This window comes from Oncorhynchus nerka, linkage group LG7, assembly GCF_034236695.1.
Source record: "Oncorhynchus nerka isolate Pitt River linkage group LG7, Oner_Uvic_2.0, whole genome shotgun sequence".
Classification (NCBI taxonomy): domain Eukaryota; kingdom Metazoa; phylum Chordata; class Actinopteri; order Salmoniformes; family Salmonidae; genus Oncorhynchus; species Oncorhynchus nerka.
This window is the reverse complement of record NC_088402.1, coordinates 80,845,125-80,860,535: the sequence shown is the minus strand read 5'-3', so window position 1 is coordinate 80,860,535 and position 15,411 is coordinate 80,845,125. Positions and strand designations below refer to the sequence as shown.

At 43.1% G+C, this 15,411-nt stretch overlaps 1 protein-coding gene across 1 annotated transcript; it reads left to right on the top strand.

Moving 5' to 3' along the window:
• The first annotated feature begins 7,121 nt into the window (after positions 1-7,121).
• Positions 7,122-13,341, top strand: LOC115132495 (protein Wnt-10b-like). Its single transcript, XM_029665190.2, has 6 exons — positions 7,122-7,327; positions 8,180-8,336; positions 8,857-8,962; positions 9,248-9,711; positions 10,377-10,926; positions 11,482-13,341. Exons 1-6 carry the CDS (start codon positions 7,254-7,256, stop codon positions 11,583-11,585), a joined length of 1,455 nt encoding a protein of 484 aa, XP_029521050.1. The 5' UTR covers positions 7,122-7,253; the 3' UTR covers positions 11,586-13,341.
• The last annotated feature ends 2,070 nt before the right edge of the window (positions 13,342-15,411 follow it).

The window sequence follows — 15,411 nt, the reverse complement described above, 5'->3', positions numbered from 1 at the left end:
CTTTCCAGGCTCGGCTGCAGGATGCTGCGGCTGTTCTCTTCACGTTCTCTGTCTATCTCTGTAGTGATGCTCTGGACAGCAGCAGCACATTGAGCGCGTGGGACAGTCCGGAAGACTTGATCCCCTCCATGAGTGATAGGCAACACATTATTTAATTATTGAGCGCTACAAGAGGAATCAAAAGGGATTTGCTGCTCTCATGTCCTTTTTTTCTGCCCTCTTTTCAATAGGGTTGGTAGGAGGGATAGTTAATTGCCTTCATAGGGCACAATGAATAAAGAAAACAAAAACGGACAGAAAGGAGGAGAAAGGAAAATAAAAAATAGCCAAGGCAATCCACCAGTGTAAATTACACATATTACTAACGGAAGCTCACGGTAATCAAACAATCCAACGATTCTTTAGAAATGATGGCTATTAATGCTTGTAGTATTTTCCCACAGGACAATTCTCTGTCTTCCACATCCAGTCTTCGTGAATTAAGTCAAAACACTGAGATGTGTGTGTCTGTGTGTGGAGATGTGCTGTGGCTGTGAGTGCGCACAGCCTGGTTTTCTCCTCCCATTTATGATGCATGCGCGAGGTTGGTCGGTGTTATACTGTACAGTACAGTTACAGCGGAATATGAGCCATCTAAACAGCACTTTTTACCCGCTGGTTGGATTACTCCCTTAACCGCGTCTCCTCCTTCTTTATCAAACTCTAGTATAGCCTACATTCTCAAGATGTTTTCAGTGGCTTGCCACATTTCTCTGCCTTCTCCATCAGCCGATGTCATACACCGAGTGTACAAAACATGAAGTAAACCTGCTCTTTCCATGACATAGCTTTCACCTGGATTCACCTGGTCAGTCTATGATCCCTTATCGATGTCACTTGTTAAATCCACTTGAATCAGTGTAGATGAAGAGGAGGAGACCGGTTAAAGACGGGTTTTAAGCCTTGAGACAATTGAGACATGGATTGTGTATGTTTGCCATTCATTATAAATGAATCAAGATGATTAATCAATTTGGGAATTTTTCTTAATTATTCACATTTGAAATTAATCTCTTTTTTTTTGAATGATTTAGAAGGTTTCATAAATGTCACCCAAGAAGAAAAGCTAATTCCCAAAACATCTGGCTTGCAGACCGCCCTCGACGCATGTGGCTTGTAATCATCAGCCACATTGCGGCGTCTCCTCATCTACTACAGACTGGGTGGAATATGAGCAAATATGCCCCATAGGCCCATAGACAGACAGTTAATTGAAATCAGGCTACATGGTGTCCTTATACTGTCCTATCTGTTTCTGTATATGGTTGGAGTTAAGTTTCTTGTTTAGGTATCTAGGATCAGCCACAATAAATTATTTGATCATTCTCTCCCAGCTAGCACATAACATTCTGAGAACCATATGTTTCTTAGAGAGCTTGGTGAGAGCATGGTTGTCCTATGGTTATTTTGCATAAGACCTGCCCACAACTTTCTCGGGAATGGTACAAGATAGTTGCTTGTCTTTGGAACATTCTCAGCACAAGGCATTGTACATGACAAAAAAAAAAAACATTATTTTGTTCTTAATTCATGACTTTAACAGAACGTTTCCTAAAAGTTCAAACATGGTTACATTTAGTTAGCATTTTGGTAATGTTCTAGAAACGTTCTACAACTGGTTTGACATTGGGAATGTTCTCAAATTGTTCCAAGAACGTTAAAAAACAATGTTCTTCTGTGGGAATTTCAGTTCTTCAACATAACGTTTCCTCATGGTTCTATTTAAAGTTATGTTCTCAAGTTGTTTTTGAGAACTTTAAAGGAAACATTCCATTAAAAGCAGAAGAAAAAGTTAATAACGTTCAGAGACAGTTCGAAGAATGTCATTTAAAAACATACATTTCATTCTCAGAACGTGAAGAAAACTTTCCATAAAAAACACCAAAAACTTTAGTAACTTTCAGAGAACGTTCTAAGAATTGTATTTCAAAACATCTCAGTATCAACAAAACTCTCTCCTCTTATCTTGTTAAGTGTGTTCAGGTGTGATGTCTGCACCCACTAATTGGCCACACCTGATCTTAATGAGTCCTTGTTCCCTTTGAAATGGGTCCTGTTTGTAACAAGCTCTCACAGTCTCACTGCAGAATTAGACATGCATCCACATTCACCAAAAGTCATATTTCTAAGTGTTTTTGTTGCTCCTGCTGCTCTGTATCATTCCATTTATCCACAGTCAAATCTAGAAGTTAAGAGTTAAGTTTAGGCACTCATTCCAAATGGTTAAGGTAAGGGTTAAGGTTTGGGCTCAGGTTAAAACCAATCATTTAAAAACAGTGTCCACGACTGGGATCGAACACGCAACCTTCTGATCCAGAGACGGGATTATGCCCACCCACCCTAGCAAAACCCAAGCCTACTTGATGGTAATAGTGTTCATTGTTGCCCCTAATGGCCGGTTTTGAAGTAATCTCCCAACGTCCTCAGGACATGGATAGATGTCCAATTTCTACATCAATCTTGAACTACCTGGCTTCTGTTTGAATAGACTAAATTCAACAGTTTTGTATGTGTAATAAAACACAGCATGCTAGCTCCATCCTGGTGGCGCAGGAGACTAATTAGCAAACAGAAGATTATAGGTTTGAATCTTTTTCTTTCACCTTTATTTAACCAGGTCAGTTGAGAACAGTTTCTCATTTACAACTGCGACCTGGCCAAGATAAAGCAAAGCAGTGCGACACAATCTGAATCTAATGCCGTGTCACAATAAAAGATGCATGTGTTTGCATGATTAATGGCTGAGGAAATTCATTTCCACGTGTCCTATCTGTGCTTGCAGTTCAAAAAAGTTAACCCAAAATAAGCTAACTGTTATTAAATCGAATCAACAACAAAAATGGCATTAGATTGGCAAACAACAGGTGTAGAATAACAGTGAAATGCTTACTTACGGGCCCTTCCCAACAATGCAGAGAGAAAGAAAATAGAGAAATAATAGAAAAGTAAAACACGTAATAATACAAGTAAGAACAAATACACAATGAGTAATGGTAACTGGCTATAGACACAGGGTACCAGTACTGAGTGGATGTGCAGGGGTACGAGGTAATTGACATAGATGTACATCTAACCAGGAATAAAGTGACAGATAGTCAACAGTAGCAGCAGTGTATGTGATGAGTCAAAAGTAGCAGTCTTATGGCTTGGGGTTAGAAGCTGTTCAGAGTCTTGTTGGTTCCAGACTTGGTGCATCAGTACCACTTGCCGTGCTGTAGCAGAGAGAACAGTCTATTACTTGGGTGGCTGAGTCTGACAATGTTTAGGGCCTTCCTCTGACACCGCCTGGTATAGAGGTGCTGGATGGCAGTGAGCACAGCCCTAGTGATGTATATACTGGGCCTATGCTCTACCCTGGGTATAGAGGTGCTGGATGGCAGGGAGCACAGCCCCAGTGATATATATACTGGGCCTATGTACTACCCTCTGTATAGAGGTGCTGGATGGCAGTGAGCACAGCCCCAGTGATATATATACTGGACCTATGCACTACCCTCTGACACCGCCTGGTATAGAGGTGCTAGATGGCAGGGAGCACAGCCCCAGTGATATATATACTGGGCCTATGTACTACCCTCTGACACCGCCTGGTATAGAGGTGCTGGATGGCAATGAGCACAGCCCCAGTGATATATATACTGGGCCTATTTACTACCCTCTGACACCGCCTGGTATAGAGGTGCTGGATGGCAGTGAGCACAGCCCCAGTGATATATATATACTGGGCCTATGTACTACCCTCTGACACCGCCTGGTATAGAGGTGCTGGATGGCAGGGAGCACAGCCCCAGTGATATATATACTGGGCCTATGTACTACCCTCTGACACCGCCTGGTATAGAGGTGCTGGATGGCAGGGAGCACAGCCCCAGTGATATATATACTGGGCCTATGTACTACCCTCTGACACCGCCTGGTATAGAGGTGCTGGATGGGAGTGAGCACAGCCCCAGTGATATATATACTGGGCCTATGCACTACCCTCTGACACCGCCTGGTATAGAGGTGCTGGATGGCAATGAGCACAGCCCCAGTGATGTATATACTGGGCCTATGTACTACCCTCTGTATAGAGGTGCTGGATGGCAGGGAGCACAGCCCCAGTGATATATATACTGGGCCTATGTACTACCGTCTGTATAGAGGTGCTGGATGGCAGTGAGCACAGCCCCAGTGATATATATACTGGGCCTATGCACTACCCTCTGACACCGCCTGGTATAGAGGTGCTGGATGGCAGTGAGCACAGCCCCAGTGATATATATACTGGGCCTATGCACTACCCTCTGTATAGAGGTGCTGGATGGCAGTGAGCACAGCCCCAGTGATGTATATACTGGGCCTATGTACTACCGTCTGTATAGAGGTGCTGGATGGCAGTGAGCACCGCCCCAATGATGTATATACTGGGCCTATGCACTACCCTCTGTATAGAGGTGCTGGATGGCAGTGAGCACAGCCCCAGTGATATATATAATGGGCCTATGTACTACCCTCTGACACCGCCTGGTATAGAGGTGCTGGATGGCAGTGAGCACAGCCCCAGTGATGTATATACTGGGCCTATGCACTACCCTCTGTATAGAGGTGCTGGATGGCAGGGAGCACAGACCCAGTGATGTATATACTGGGCCTATGCACTACCCTCTGTATAGAGGTGCTGGATGGCAGGGAGCACAGCCCCAGTGATGTATATACTGGGCCTATGCACTACCCTCTGTATAGAGGTGCTGGATGGCAGTGAGCACAGCCCCAGTGATATATATATACTAGGCCTATGCACTACCCTCTGTATAGAGGTGCTGGATGGCAGTGAGCACAGCCCCAGTGATATATATACTGGGCCTATGTACTACCCTCTGACACCGCCTGGTATAGAGGTGCTGGATGGCAGGGAGCACAGCCCCAGTGATATATATACTGGGCCTATGTACTACCCTCTGACACCGCCTGGTATAGAGGTGCTGGATGGCAGTGAGCACAGCCCCAGTGATATATATACTGGGCCTATGTACTACCCTCTGACACCGCCTGGTATAGAGGTGCTGGATGGCAGGGAGCACAGCCCCAGTGATATATATACTGGGCCTATGTACTACCCTCTGACACCGCCAGGTATAGAGGTGCTGGATGGCAGTGAGCACAGCCCCAGTGATATATATACTGGGCCTATGTACTACCCTCTGTAGCACCTTGTGTAAAAGTCTTATTGAAACATTCAGTGAAAGTTTTAAGGAAGTTATTTAAAAACTTCCAAATAACCTATACTTTCTGTTCTCATATCATTAAAATTTCCCCAGGAAAACTTTCAAGGTACCAGAGTAAAACGTTCTCAGAATCTCCCTGCAACCTAAAAATATACGTTCCCAGAATAGGCAAAAGCTACACTTCTGTTCTCAGAACATTTAAAAAAAACATTCAGTTTTATCGGTCAGGAAACATATGACTTTGTTCCCACAACCAATGTGAAACCAAAAACATATGTTCCCACAACTTCCAAAGAACCAAACGTGCCTAACCTCTCTCTCCCCCTCATGGTTTAAAGACATGATAGCAGGAGGAAGGGTTCTTTTGTCGAGAGGATTTAATGAGAGGTATCCTACGTCATTTATACTCCTGCTTCTTAAAGTTGCTGCTCAAACAGGCTTCCCGGGGGCTCATGCGACACCGAGCAGATTAGAGCCCGCAATCCGGATACGCCCTTTATGCACAAATCAACTTCAAATCACATTTTAAGACAATTAGATATACATGACAAGCTAGAATGCTAATGCACTTTTCATTGCCGGACTTTAGGGAATAGAAGGAGATTAAATGAAGAATTGGTGTCACTATGTGAACCGGCGGTTAAGGGGGGTTTTAACTACATTTTATGAAACTACATCACACAATGTTATGTTATAATATCTAGTTATTTGGAATGGTGAACAAGAATGAAATGGAACTCGATAGTTTATCTGGGTGCACCTGTTGATTAAATTATAATTATATTATGCCAAGTAACTGATATATAAAGCCTATTTTACTTCATTTGAGTCAACCTGAGGGATATCCCATGGGCAGTACATATCAAACACCCTAAACCAGCTGGGTGGAAAACCTTTATCAGAGGCCACAGCATCTCATCTGGTGCGTTTGTCATTTCTTGGGAAGCTATAGTCTCCAAAGGCTAAAAGACAGACAAGAGGATGGGTGTTATTTTGGCACAGACATGTTATAGGCAACTTGCCAAACGTAAAAAGACAGAGAGAAGACATTTTTGGTTTTGTGCGACACTTTCCCCTAGGAAAAATGATGAAGCGTGAAAATATCCGTTGATCAAACAAGTCGAAAACTGATGAAGTTGGACAATAAACAATAACTTATTTGAACTTTAAGTCAATTGAATTCAAACTTTGATGACTTGTTTGCAAATTACATTAAACATAGCCTCTCCCTACTGTATGAAAATTGTTTTATTTCATTCGCTGAAAAAAAATATCAAACTGTTATGGAATGATGAAGTTGTTTCAAACACAATAATAAAGAACAGACGAGCTGATTGAGGTGGGAGGAAGGGAGAAGGAAGAGGGGTAACAGATGACTGTTTACCCAAGTATCATTGGAGCGCCGCGAAGAGAGCCGTGCGCCTGCCTGCTGCTGCCTCTAGCTCCCTGTCGTACAGTGGAACCAGCAGCAACCAATCCCCTCCCCCCAACACTATAGTCATTTATTTCCTAGACATATCGGGACTGATTTCTCTCTTGGGTTTCATCTGAATACATTTTCGTTTTCTTTCAGTTGTATCCAACAAAATAGTAAACATCCATGTCAGTGATGTTACATATAAAAGTGTTTTCTATTATTATATGGTAGTACAATGTCTCACTCACAGATGGTGATGCTGGTGAGGAAAATGGTACCTGCGCGAAAAATCTTTGGATATGTTGTGACACTTATTGGCTGTCGGTCAAATTCACATAATGGTTTGTCAACTATTGATGCTTTTCTCAGAAGCTCAATACCTCGAAAACAACCGCCTGTAGCGACATCTCCCCTCCCTTATTTTCTCTCCTCCTCCCCTTCACGTTCGCCCCAAACTATTCTGCTCTCTTTCTTCATTCCTCGTTTTGTTGGAGGCACATCGCTAATCTACTCCACTCTTGTCCAATTTTTCTTTTAATCGATTTTCACACCAGTGTTTTAATGTCACGTCGGGAAAGACGCTTACCAAAATGGAGATATCACATACATTAAGTTGGGACCTTGTCCTGATTTTGGCAGCGGCACTTACGTCACCTGCAATCACGTAAGTAGCCCGAGAGAGTGATGAGAAGTTGATAAAGTGGAGATGATGTTCAATGAGCATTCCGGGGATGAGAAATAATTCAAACGAAAAGTTAAGTCGGAGAAAGAATTTGTTGAGTTACTGATATTTCCTTGAGGTTGATCTAATATTCTATTTTAGTTAAATAACTAAATGCATTGATGTTACAATGCCTTGATATCTGCGTTCAACTCTGTCTCACTAACATGCCTATTGCTGCCTGCTGTTACCGCTGACATCCCGATTTTCAAAATGTTTCTTTGTTTGTGACCTGTAATGACACACACACACACACACACACACACACACACACACACACACACACACACACACACACACACACACACACACACACACACACACACACACACACACACACACACACACACACACACACACACACACACACACATACACACACACTAATCAGAACCAACAGTTGGGGGACTGAATGATTAAGGACATGCAAAACAGAGATGGTTTAGTAACAATGCCATCCAGGTTTCTACAGCACACTTTTTTTTTTACAATACTGTGCTTCACTGGAACTTGTGTAATTCAAATGTAAGTAGTGAATACATGTAAATAGGCCTACTGTAGATACAGTAGGAGGGTAATCCCAGAGATAATAATCAACATTCTATTTCCTTGAAAATACATATTTTCCCAGAATTTAGTGTTAAGCTGTGTCAGCAAATACCTTTCTGTGAATGTTCATTTCATGACATGACACTTTCATTGTTAGACGGAGGGTCGGAGCAGGCACTTCACAGATAGATATTACTCTAGAGTTGCTGATGACCCTGTACTACCTCCACTGTATCCTCACCTCAGGGTGCTGTGTAATGACATCCTGGGTCTGAAGGTGGCAGGAGATCCAGTGCTGACCCCTACCTCTGTCTGCCTGCGGCTGGCGGGCCTGAGCAAGCGTCAGATGCGTCTGTGTGTTCGGAGCCCTGACGTGACGGCTTCAGCCCTGCAGGGCATGCAGGTCATAGATATATATATATATATATATAATACAATGATTTGTTTTATACAATATTTGACCATATTTTAGCAGGGTCTGGAATGAAGATTCAATGACCAAGATGGCCATCATTTTAGTCATGTTGCCAAACCGGGTTTTCTGTATTGTGTCCCACCTACCACCCGCCAACCCCTCTTTTACTGCAACTCTCTGTTCATCATATTTGCATAGTCACTTTAATCATATCTACATGTACATACCACCTCAATCAGCCTAATCAACCAGTGTCTGTATGTAGCCTCGCTACTTTTATAGCCTCGCTACTGTATATAGCCTGTCTTTTTACTGTTGTTTTATTTCTTTACCTACCTATTGTTCACCTAATACCTTTTTTGCCCTATTGGTTAGAGCTTGTAAGTAAGCATTTCACTGTAAGGTCTACTACACCTGTTGTATTCAGCGCACGTGACAAATAAACTTTGATTTGATTTGAAAATGCCAATGTCCATTCTGGTGGTGTGTTTATTTGTGTGCATCCCAGGTGGCCATCCACGAGTGCCAGCACCAGCTCAGAGATCAACGGTGGAACTGTTCAGCCCTGGAGAGCCTCAACAAGCTGCCCCACCAGAGCGCAATCCTCAACAGGGGTGAGAGAGACACAGGGGCAGAAAAAGATGGAGGGTGGAAATGCAGACAGGATATTTTCCATGTGACCTGACCAGAAAAAACTCCAGTTCCCTGGTCAGGAAGACTTTTAGGCCCTATAGGTGGGGATAGTGGACAAAAAAAGGATGCTGACATAAAAGCATTTCTTCGCATGTTTTCCTTTATAGAATGAAAATAATGAAAGGATATGAAGCTTTCCTGTATCTAGATTATACCCAGTATGATGACATCAGGACTCTGATGTGTCTCTCTCTGCTCTCCCACAGGCTTCAGGGAGACTGCTTTCTCTCTGTCCCTGTTGGCAGCGGGTGTGGCACACTCCGTGGCTTCTGCCTGCAGCTTGGGCAAGCTCCGTGACTGCGGCTGCGAGGCCAAGCGTCGCCTGGACGATGACAAGATCCGTCTCAAACTCACCCAACTGCAGCTGCAGACCCTACAGAGAGGCGGGGCCAGAGCGGTCATGGGAGGGGACGGGGGAGGAGGCCCCCCCGCCCCCCAGGATTTCAGAGATGTGCCAGCCAGCCAGCGTTCTGGTTCTATCCACCCCACCTCCCTCCTCAATCCCCTGCCAGAGGACTTCAGCCCCCAGCAGGAAACCTGGGAGTGGGGGGGCTGTAGCCATGACACCCGCTTCGGTGAGAGATTCTCCAGGGATTGGTTGGACTCCCGGGGGACTCCGAGGGATATCCACGCCCGCATGAGGATCCACAACAACAGGGTGGGCCGACAGGTGAGCAGAGACTCTGACAGATAGGATTCATCTTGTGTATTTTTATCAAGATGATAACTGCAGATAGGATTCAGGCTCTCATTTGGTGAAGGTTTCGCAATGGAATTCATCAAGTTTTCACATTTATGGAATTTAATATTTCATTGAATTAATTAGTTATAAACGTTTATTACAGATTCATAAACAATCAATAAAATATTTATAAAACACGTATAAACCATTTTAAAGCTGCAATATGTAACTTTTTAGGTGACCTGACCAAATTCACATAGAGATGTGTGTTATAGAGCTTTTATTTTCATTGAAAGTGAGTCTAAGAATTGTATATCTCTTCTTTGTCTGCTATTTCTATGCTTCCCGTTCTAGATTATTTTCTTCTTTTACTTTCAGTTTTGTACACCAGCTTCAAACAGCGTAAAAAACAATGTTTTTGGTTATGGAAAATATATTTCACAGCAGTTTAGTTGGTACTATGCCATTCTTGCTTGTTTTGTCACAGAAACTGAAATTAGGCAAACTATTAGAATTTTAGCAACCAGGAAATGGCGTAGCGATTTCTGCATAGTGTATCTTTAAATACGTTTATAATTGTTAGCCTAGTACATTGCAATCAAAAGCCTTCTACACTTCTATGGATAGTGACATGATTGTTTCCCCCTGCACAGCTTGTGACTGACAACATGAAGCGGAGGTGTAAGTGCCACGGCACGTCAGGCAGCTGCCAGTTCAAGACCTGCTGGTACGTGTCTCCTGAGTTCAGGCTGCTGGGTTCTCTGCTGAGGGATAAGTTCCTCACCGCCATCTTCATCAACTCCCAGAACAAGAACAACGGGGTGTTCAACCCCCGGGTCGCAGCTGGCAATGGAGCCTTGAATGGGGTTAGGAACGGGGCCGGAGTAGGATCCAGATCTGGGTCTGGGGGCGTGGGTAGCCCAAACAATGTGGGTCGGCGAAGGCCGAGTGTGTCACGGGAGCTGGTCTACTTTGAGAAGTCTCCAGACTTCTGTGAGCGGGAGCCGTCCCTGGACTCCCTGGGCACCCAGGGACGGATCTGCAACAAGACCAGCCACAGCATGGACAGCTGCGGGTCCCTGTGCTGCGGGAGAGGGCACAATATCCTGAAGCAGACACGTAGTGAGAGGTGCCACTGCCGCTTCCACTGGTGCTGCTACGTGCTCTGTGAGGAGTGTCGAGTCACTGAGTGGGTCAACGTCTGTAAGTAGACTAGTAGCCTCCTGTACACACAAACCCACACAACTAAACCTTTCATTTGGTATATGGGTAGACGAGGCCCATCCAGGACTCTTACTTACTTAATCATCTTAATGCTTTGGGATGCATGGGGCCACCACAAGAGAGAAAGAGTGCTACTATTTCAATGCAGCACTAGCAGCCATCTTGGTAAGGGTTCCTGGTCAGACCACAGTCTTTGATGTTCTTCTCAACTGTCCTCCATGTTTCTCCTGGACATTTTCAGGACACAGGATGGCAAAATCTAAATCCACCCTTTAACTCTGTCCAATGTACACACATCCACCCAACCAAACCTTTAATTTCAGTGTTTGTGTTTCTCTTTGCGTCAGTTCAGTCTCCCACAGAATCGGTTTACCCCCCGCTTCTTCTTCTTCTCCTCTTTTTTTTCTTCTTTCCGTCATCTGGGATCTATTTTCCCTTTGTTGCCTGTTGTTATTCTCAAAATGCCAAGTCAAAGATTGAGGAAGAGGTGACTCATGTCATTTGTCTTTCTTTCCTCTGCCTGTTTGGATGCAGCCCTTTCAGCCATGATAATCAGAATGCCCTGGACCCCATCTGCTGTTCTGTTCTGCGCTCCCCTGGTCTCTGTTCAGAAACAAAGAACACTCAAACAGCAGTAAGGCATTATTATTTCAACTAACGAATGCCTAGGCTACTATTACAGTGTACAGTTTTTGTGTATATGAAAAATGTATATTATTTTGGTGTGTGAATTTATTTAGACTCCGTTGCTTGGCATCTGCTGTGTGGCACCAGTTTATGAGAGGAACATATGAGACCCAATGACTGAGTGTTTCTCTGCTCAGGATGGTGAAATTGAGCTGAAGTCGTAATAGTCAACAAAGCCTGAACACAACAGTTGGATGCTGGAAAACAGATAAGTCATGTCACGAGTTCTGATATGGAATGTGGGAATAAACTCCAGAGGACGATTATACTCATTGAATATTTTGCACCTGCACCTCAAGACTAATCGGTTTCAATTCTTTAATTCCGATTCTTCATTGCATGAACCAGGAGGAACTAAGGAAACAGAACTAAAGAGAACCAGGCATGATGGTTCCTCAACGTGTTTCTACTACCAACGGAAACAGAACTAAAGAGAACCAGGCATGATGGTTCCTCAACGTGTTTCTACTACCAACGGAAACAGAACTAAAGAGAACCAGGCATGATGGTTCCTCAACGTGTTTCTACTACCAACGGAAACAGAACTAAAGAGAACCAGGCATGATGGTTCCTCAACGTGTTTCTACTACCAACGGAATCAGAACCAGAGAGAACCAGGCATGATGGTTCCTCAACGTGTTTCTACTACCAACGGAATCAGAACCAGAGAGAACCAGGCATGATGGTTCCTCAACGTGTTTCTACTACCAACGGAATCAGAACCAGAGAGAACCAGGCATGATGGTTCCTCAACGTGTTTCTACTACCAACGGAATCAGAACCAGAGAGAACCAGGCATGATGGTTGCTCAACGTGTTTCTACTACCAACGGAATCAGAACCAGAGAGAACCAGGCATGATGGTTCCTCAACGTGTTTCTACTACCAACGGAATCAGAACCACAAGTCATCTAGTGGGGACAGTTTTTTTGTGTCTATGGATTTTCTTGGAGAAGGAAACTCATGTCTGGCTCTTGGTTGAGGGATGTTTTTGACCTCTCGCCATACTGAACTACAGGTCATTTAGTGAATACTGCACCTAGAACTGTACCACTCATAACCAGGAAATGACCACACACACTGTGTTATTGCTGTTTCTTTTGTTTTGTGATTATGTTTTATTTAGTGAATCAATATAATTATTATGTCTCAAATATGCCTCTACTTATTGTTGCCGGACCGAAATTGTCTCATTCCATTGTGAGAACAGCGGTGATTATAGGTCTCTGCATTTCTGATAAGTTTCAATGCTATGAAATGTGTGGGAAGTAGTATATGAGTGCCCACTTCGAGAGAAAGGTAGAGAATTGGCACACATGGATTGAGTATATCAAACCCAGGCAAGGCATGCTCCATTCCCATGACCTGGATTAGGGAGCTGATGGTGAGGTGGGGTGAGGTGTGGGAGGGTTGGAGGTTTTGGGCATAACCCACTTGGAACAACTGGTTGAATTAACATTGTTTCAACGTAATTTGTCAATATATTGTGACGTGGAATCTATGTGGAAAAAACATTTTATTTGAAAAAAGTAAAAAATATTTTTTTTCTATTAAATAGGCACATTCTCCTCCTCTCCCCCGCAACTCTTCCCCACAACTCTTCCCCAGGTCCTTAGTGTACAAGAGAAAGTAGTGCACTATGTTTTCTGCCAATATGCCTGGTAAAATAATGGTTAATAAACGACTCTAAGGTGGGCCCTATAAAATGTGTGTGTTTCCCCCCCAAAATGATCTTTTATGTTTGCCCAAATGATGTTCTCGCAGTTTTATTTTTTCCTCTTTTTAGATTTTAAGTCTCTTTTTTTTTCACTCTCAAAATTGCAATTGTTTATGGAGAAACAACACAGTTGGATGTTCTGAGCCCATGTCAATGCTTAAATCACATAAGAAGACAATTTTTTAGGTCTGGAAGAAAATTAACACTTTTTTAAATGTAATTTTTTTGTGTAATTCCCCTTTAATTGCGCACCTGGCCATTTAATTCCGCACATCAATGACCACATTTTGAGGTTACTGTAACTATACATTTCTTCTTATGTAATCATATAAAGCATGCATGTTCACAAGAAAGTAAGTACGCATACTATATACGGGGTCAGTTCCAGTACCACATTTACAATGTGCAGAGATACTGGAGTGATGAAGGTACATACACTGCTGTTGAAAAGTTTGGGGTCACTTAGAAATGTTCTTGTTTTTGAAAGAAAAGCACATTTTTTGGTCCATTAAAATAACATCAAATTGATCAGAAATACAGTGTAGACATTGTTAATGTTGTAAATGTCTATTGTAGCTGGAAACAGCTGATTTTTAATGGAATATCTACATAGGCGTACAGAGGCCCGTTATCACCAACCATCACTCCTGTGTTCCAATGGCATGTTGTGTTAGCTAATCCAAGTTTATCATTTTTAAAGGTTAATTGATCATTAGAAAACCCTTTTGCAAGTATGTTAGCACAGCTGAAAACTGTTGTGCTGATTAAAGAAGCAATACAACTGGACTTCTTTAGACAAGTTTTAGTATCTCGAGTATCAGCATTTGAGGGTTTGATTACAGGCTCAAAATGTCCAGAAACAAAGACTTTTCTTCTGAAACTCATCAGTCTATTCTTGTTCTGAGAAATGAAGGCTATTCCATGTGAGAAATTGCCAAGAAACTGAAGATCTCGTACAACACTGTGTACTACTCCCTTCACAGAACAGCATAAACTGGCTCTAACCAGAATAGAAAGAGGAGTGGAAGCCCCTGTGCACAACTGAGCAAGAGGACAAGTATCTTAGAGTATCTAGTTCGAGAAACAAATCCTCAACTGGCAGCTTCATTAGTACCCGCAAAACACCAATCTCAACATCAACAGTGAAGAGGCGACTCCGGGAGGCTGGTCTTCTAGATAGAGTTGCAAAGAAAAAGCCATGTCTAAGACTGGCCAATAAAAATAAAAGACTAAAATGGGCAAAAGAACACTGGACAGAGGAACTCTGCCTAGAAGGTCAGCATCCCGGAGTCGCCTCTTCACTTCTGACGTTGAGACTGGTGTTTTGCTGGTACTATTTAATGAAGCTGCCAGTTGAGGACTTGTGAGGTGTCTGACTGACCATCGGGTTCTTGGTCACCTCCCTGACCAAGGACATTCTCCCCCGATTGCTCAGTTTGGCCGGGCAGCCAGCTTTAGGAAGAGTCTTGGTGGTTCCAAACTTTTCCATTTAAGAATGATGGAGGCCACTGTGTTCTTGGGGACCTTCAATGCTGCAGACATTTTTGGTACCCTTCCCCAGATCTGTGCCTCGACACAATCCTGTCTTGGAGCTCTTTTGACAATTCCTTCGACCTCATGGCTTGGTTTCTGCTCTGACATGCACTGTCAACTCTGGGACCTTATATACGACAGGTGTGTGCCTTTCCAAATCATGTCCAATCAATTTAATTTACCACAGGTGGACTCCAATCAAGTTGTAGAAACATCTCAATGATGATCAATGGAAACAGAATGCACCTGAGCTCAATTTCGATTCTCATAGCAAAGGGTCTGAATACTTAATAATAATAAGTAAATAAGCTATTTCCGTTTATATATTTAATACATTTGCAAAAATGGCTAAAACCCTGTTTTTGCCTTGTCATTTTGGGGTATTGTGTGTAGATTGCTGAGGATTTTTAAAAAATGTAATCAGTTTTAGAATAGGGCTGTAACGTAACAAAATGTGTAAAACGTTAAGGGGTCCGAATACTTTCGGAAAGCACTGCATAGGGGGAAGGTGACTAGGTGTCCACATGA

Coding starts and splice junctions, on each gene's coding strand:
- LOC115132495 (XM_029665190.2), top strand. CDS start 7,254: ATGGAGATATCACATACATTAAGTTGGGACCTTGTCCTGATTTTGGCA. Junction 8,963..9,247: donor GAGCGCAATCCTCAACAGGG/GTGAGAGAGACA, acceptor GCTCTCCCACAG/GCTTCAGGGAGACTGCTTTC. Junction 10,927..11,481: donor CACTGAGTGGGTCAACGTCT/GTAAGTAGACTA, acceptor GTTTGGATGCAG/CCCTTTCAGCCATGATAATC.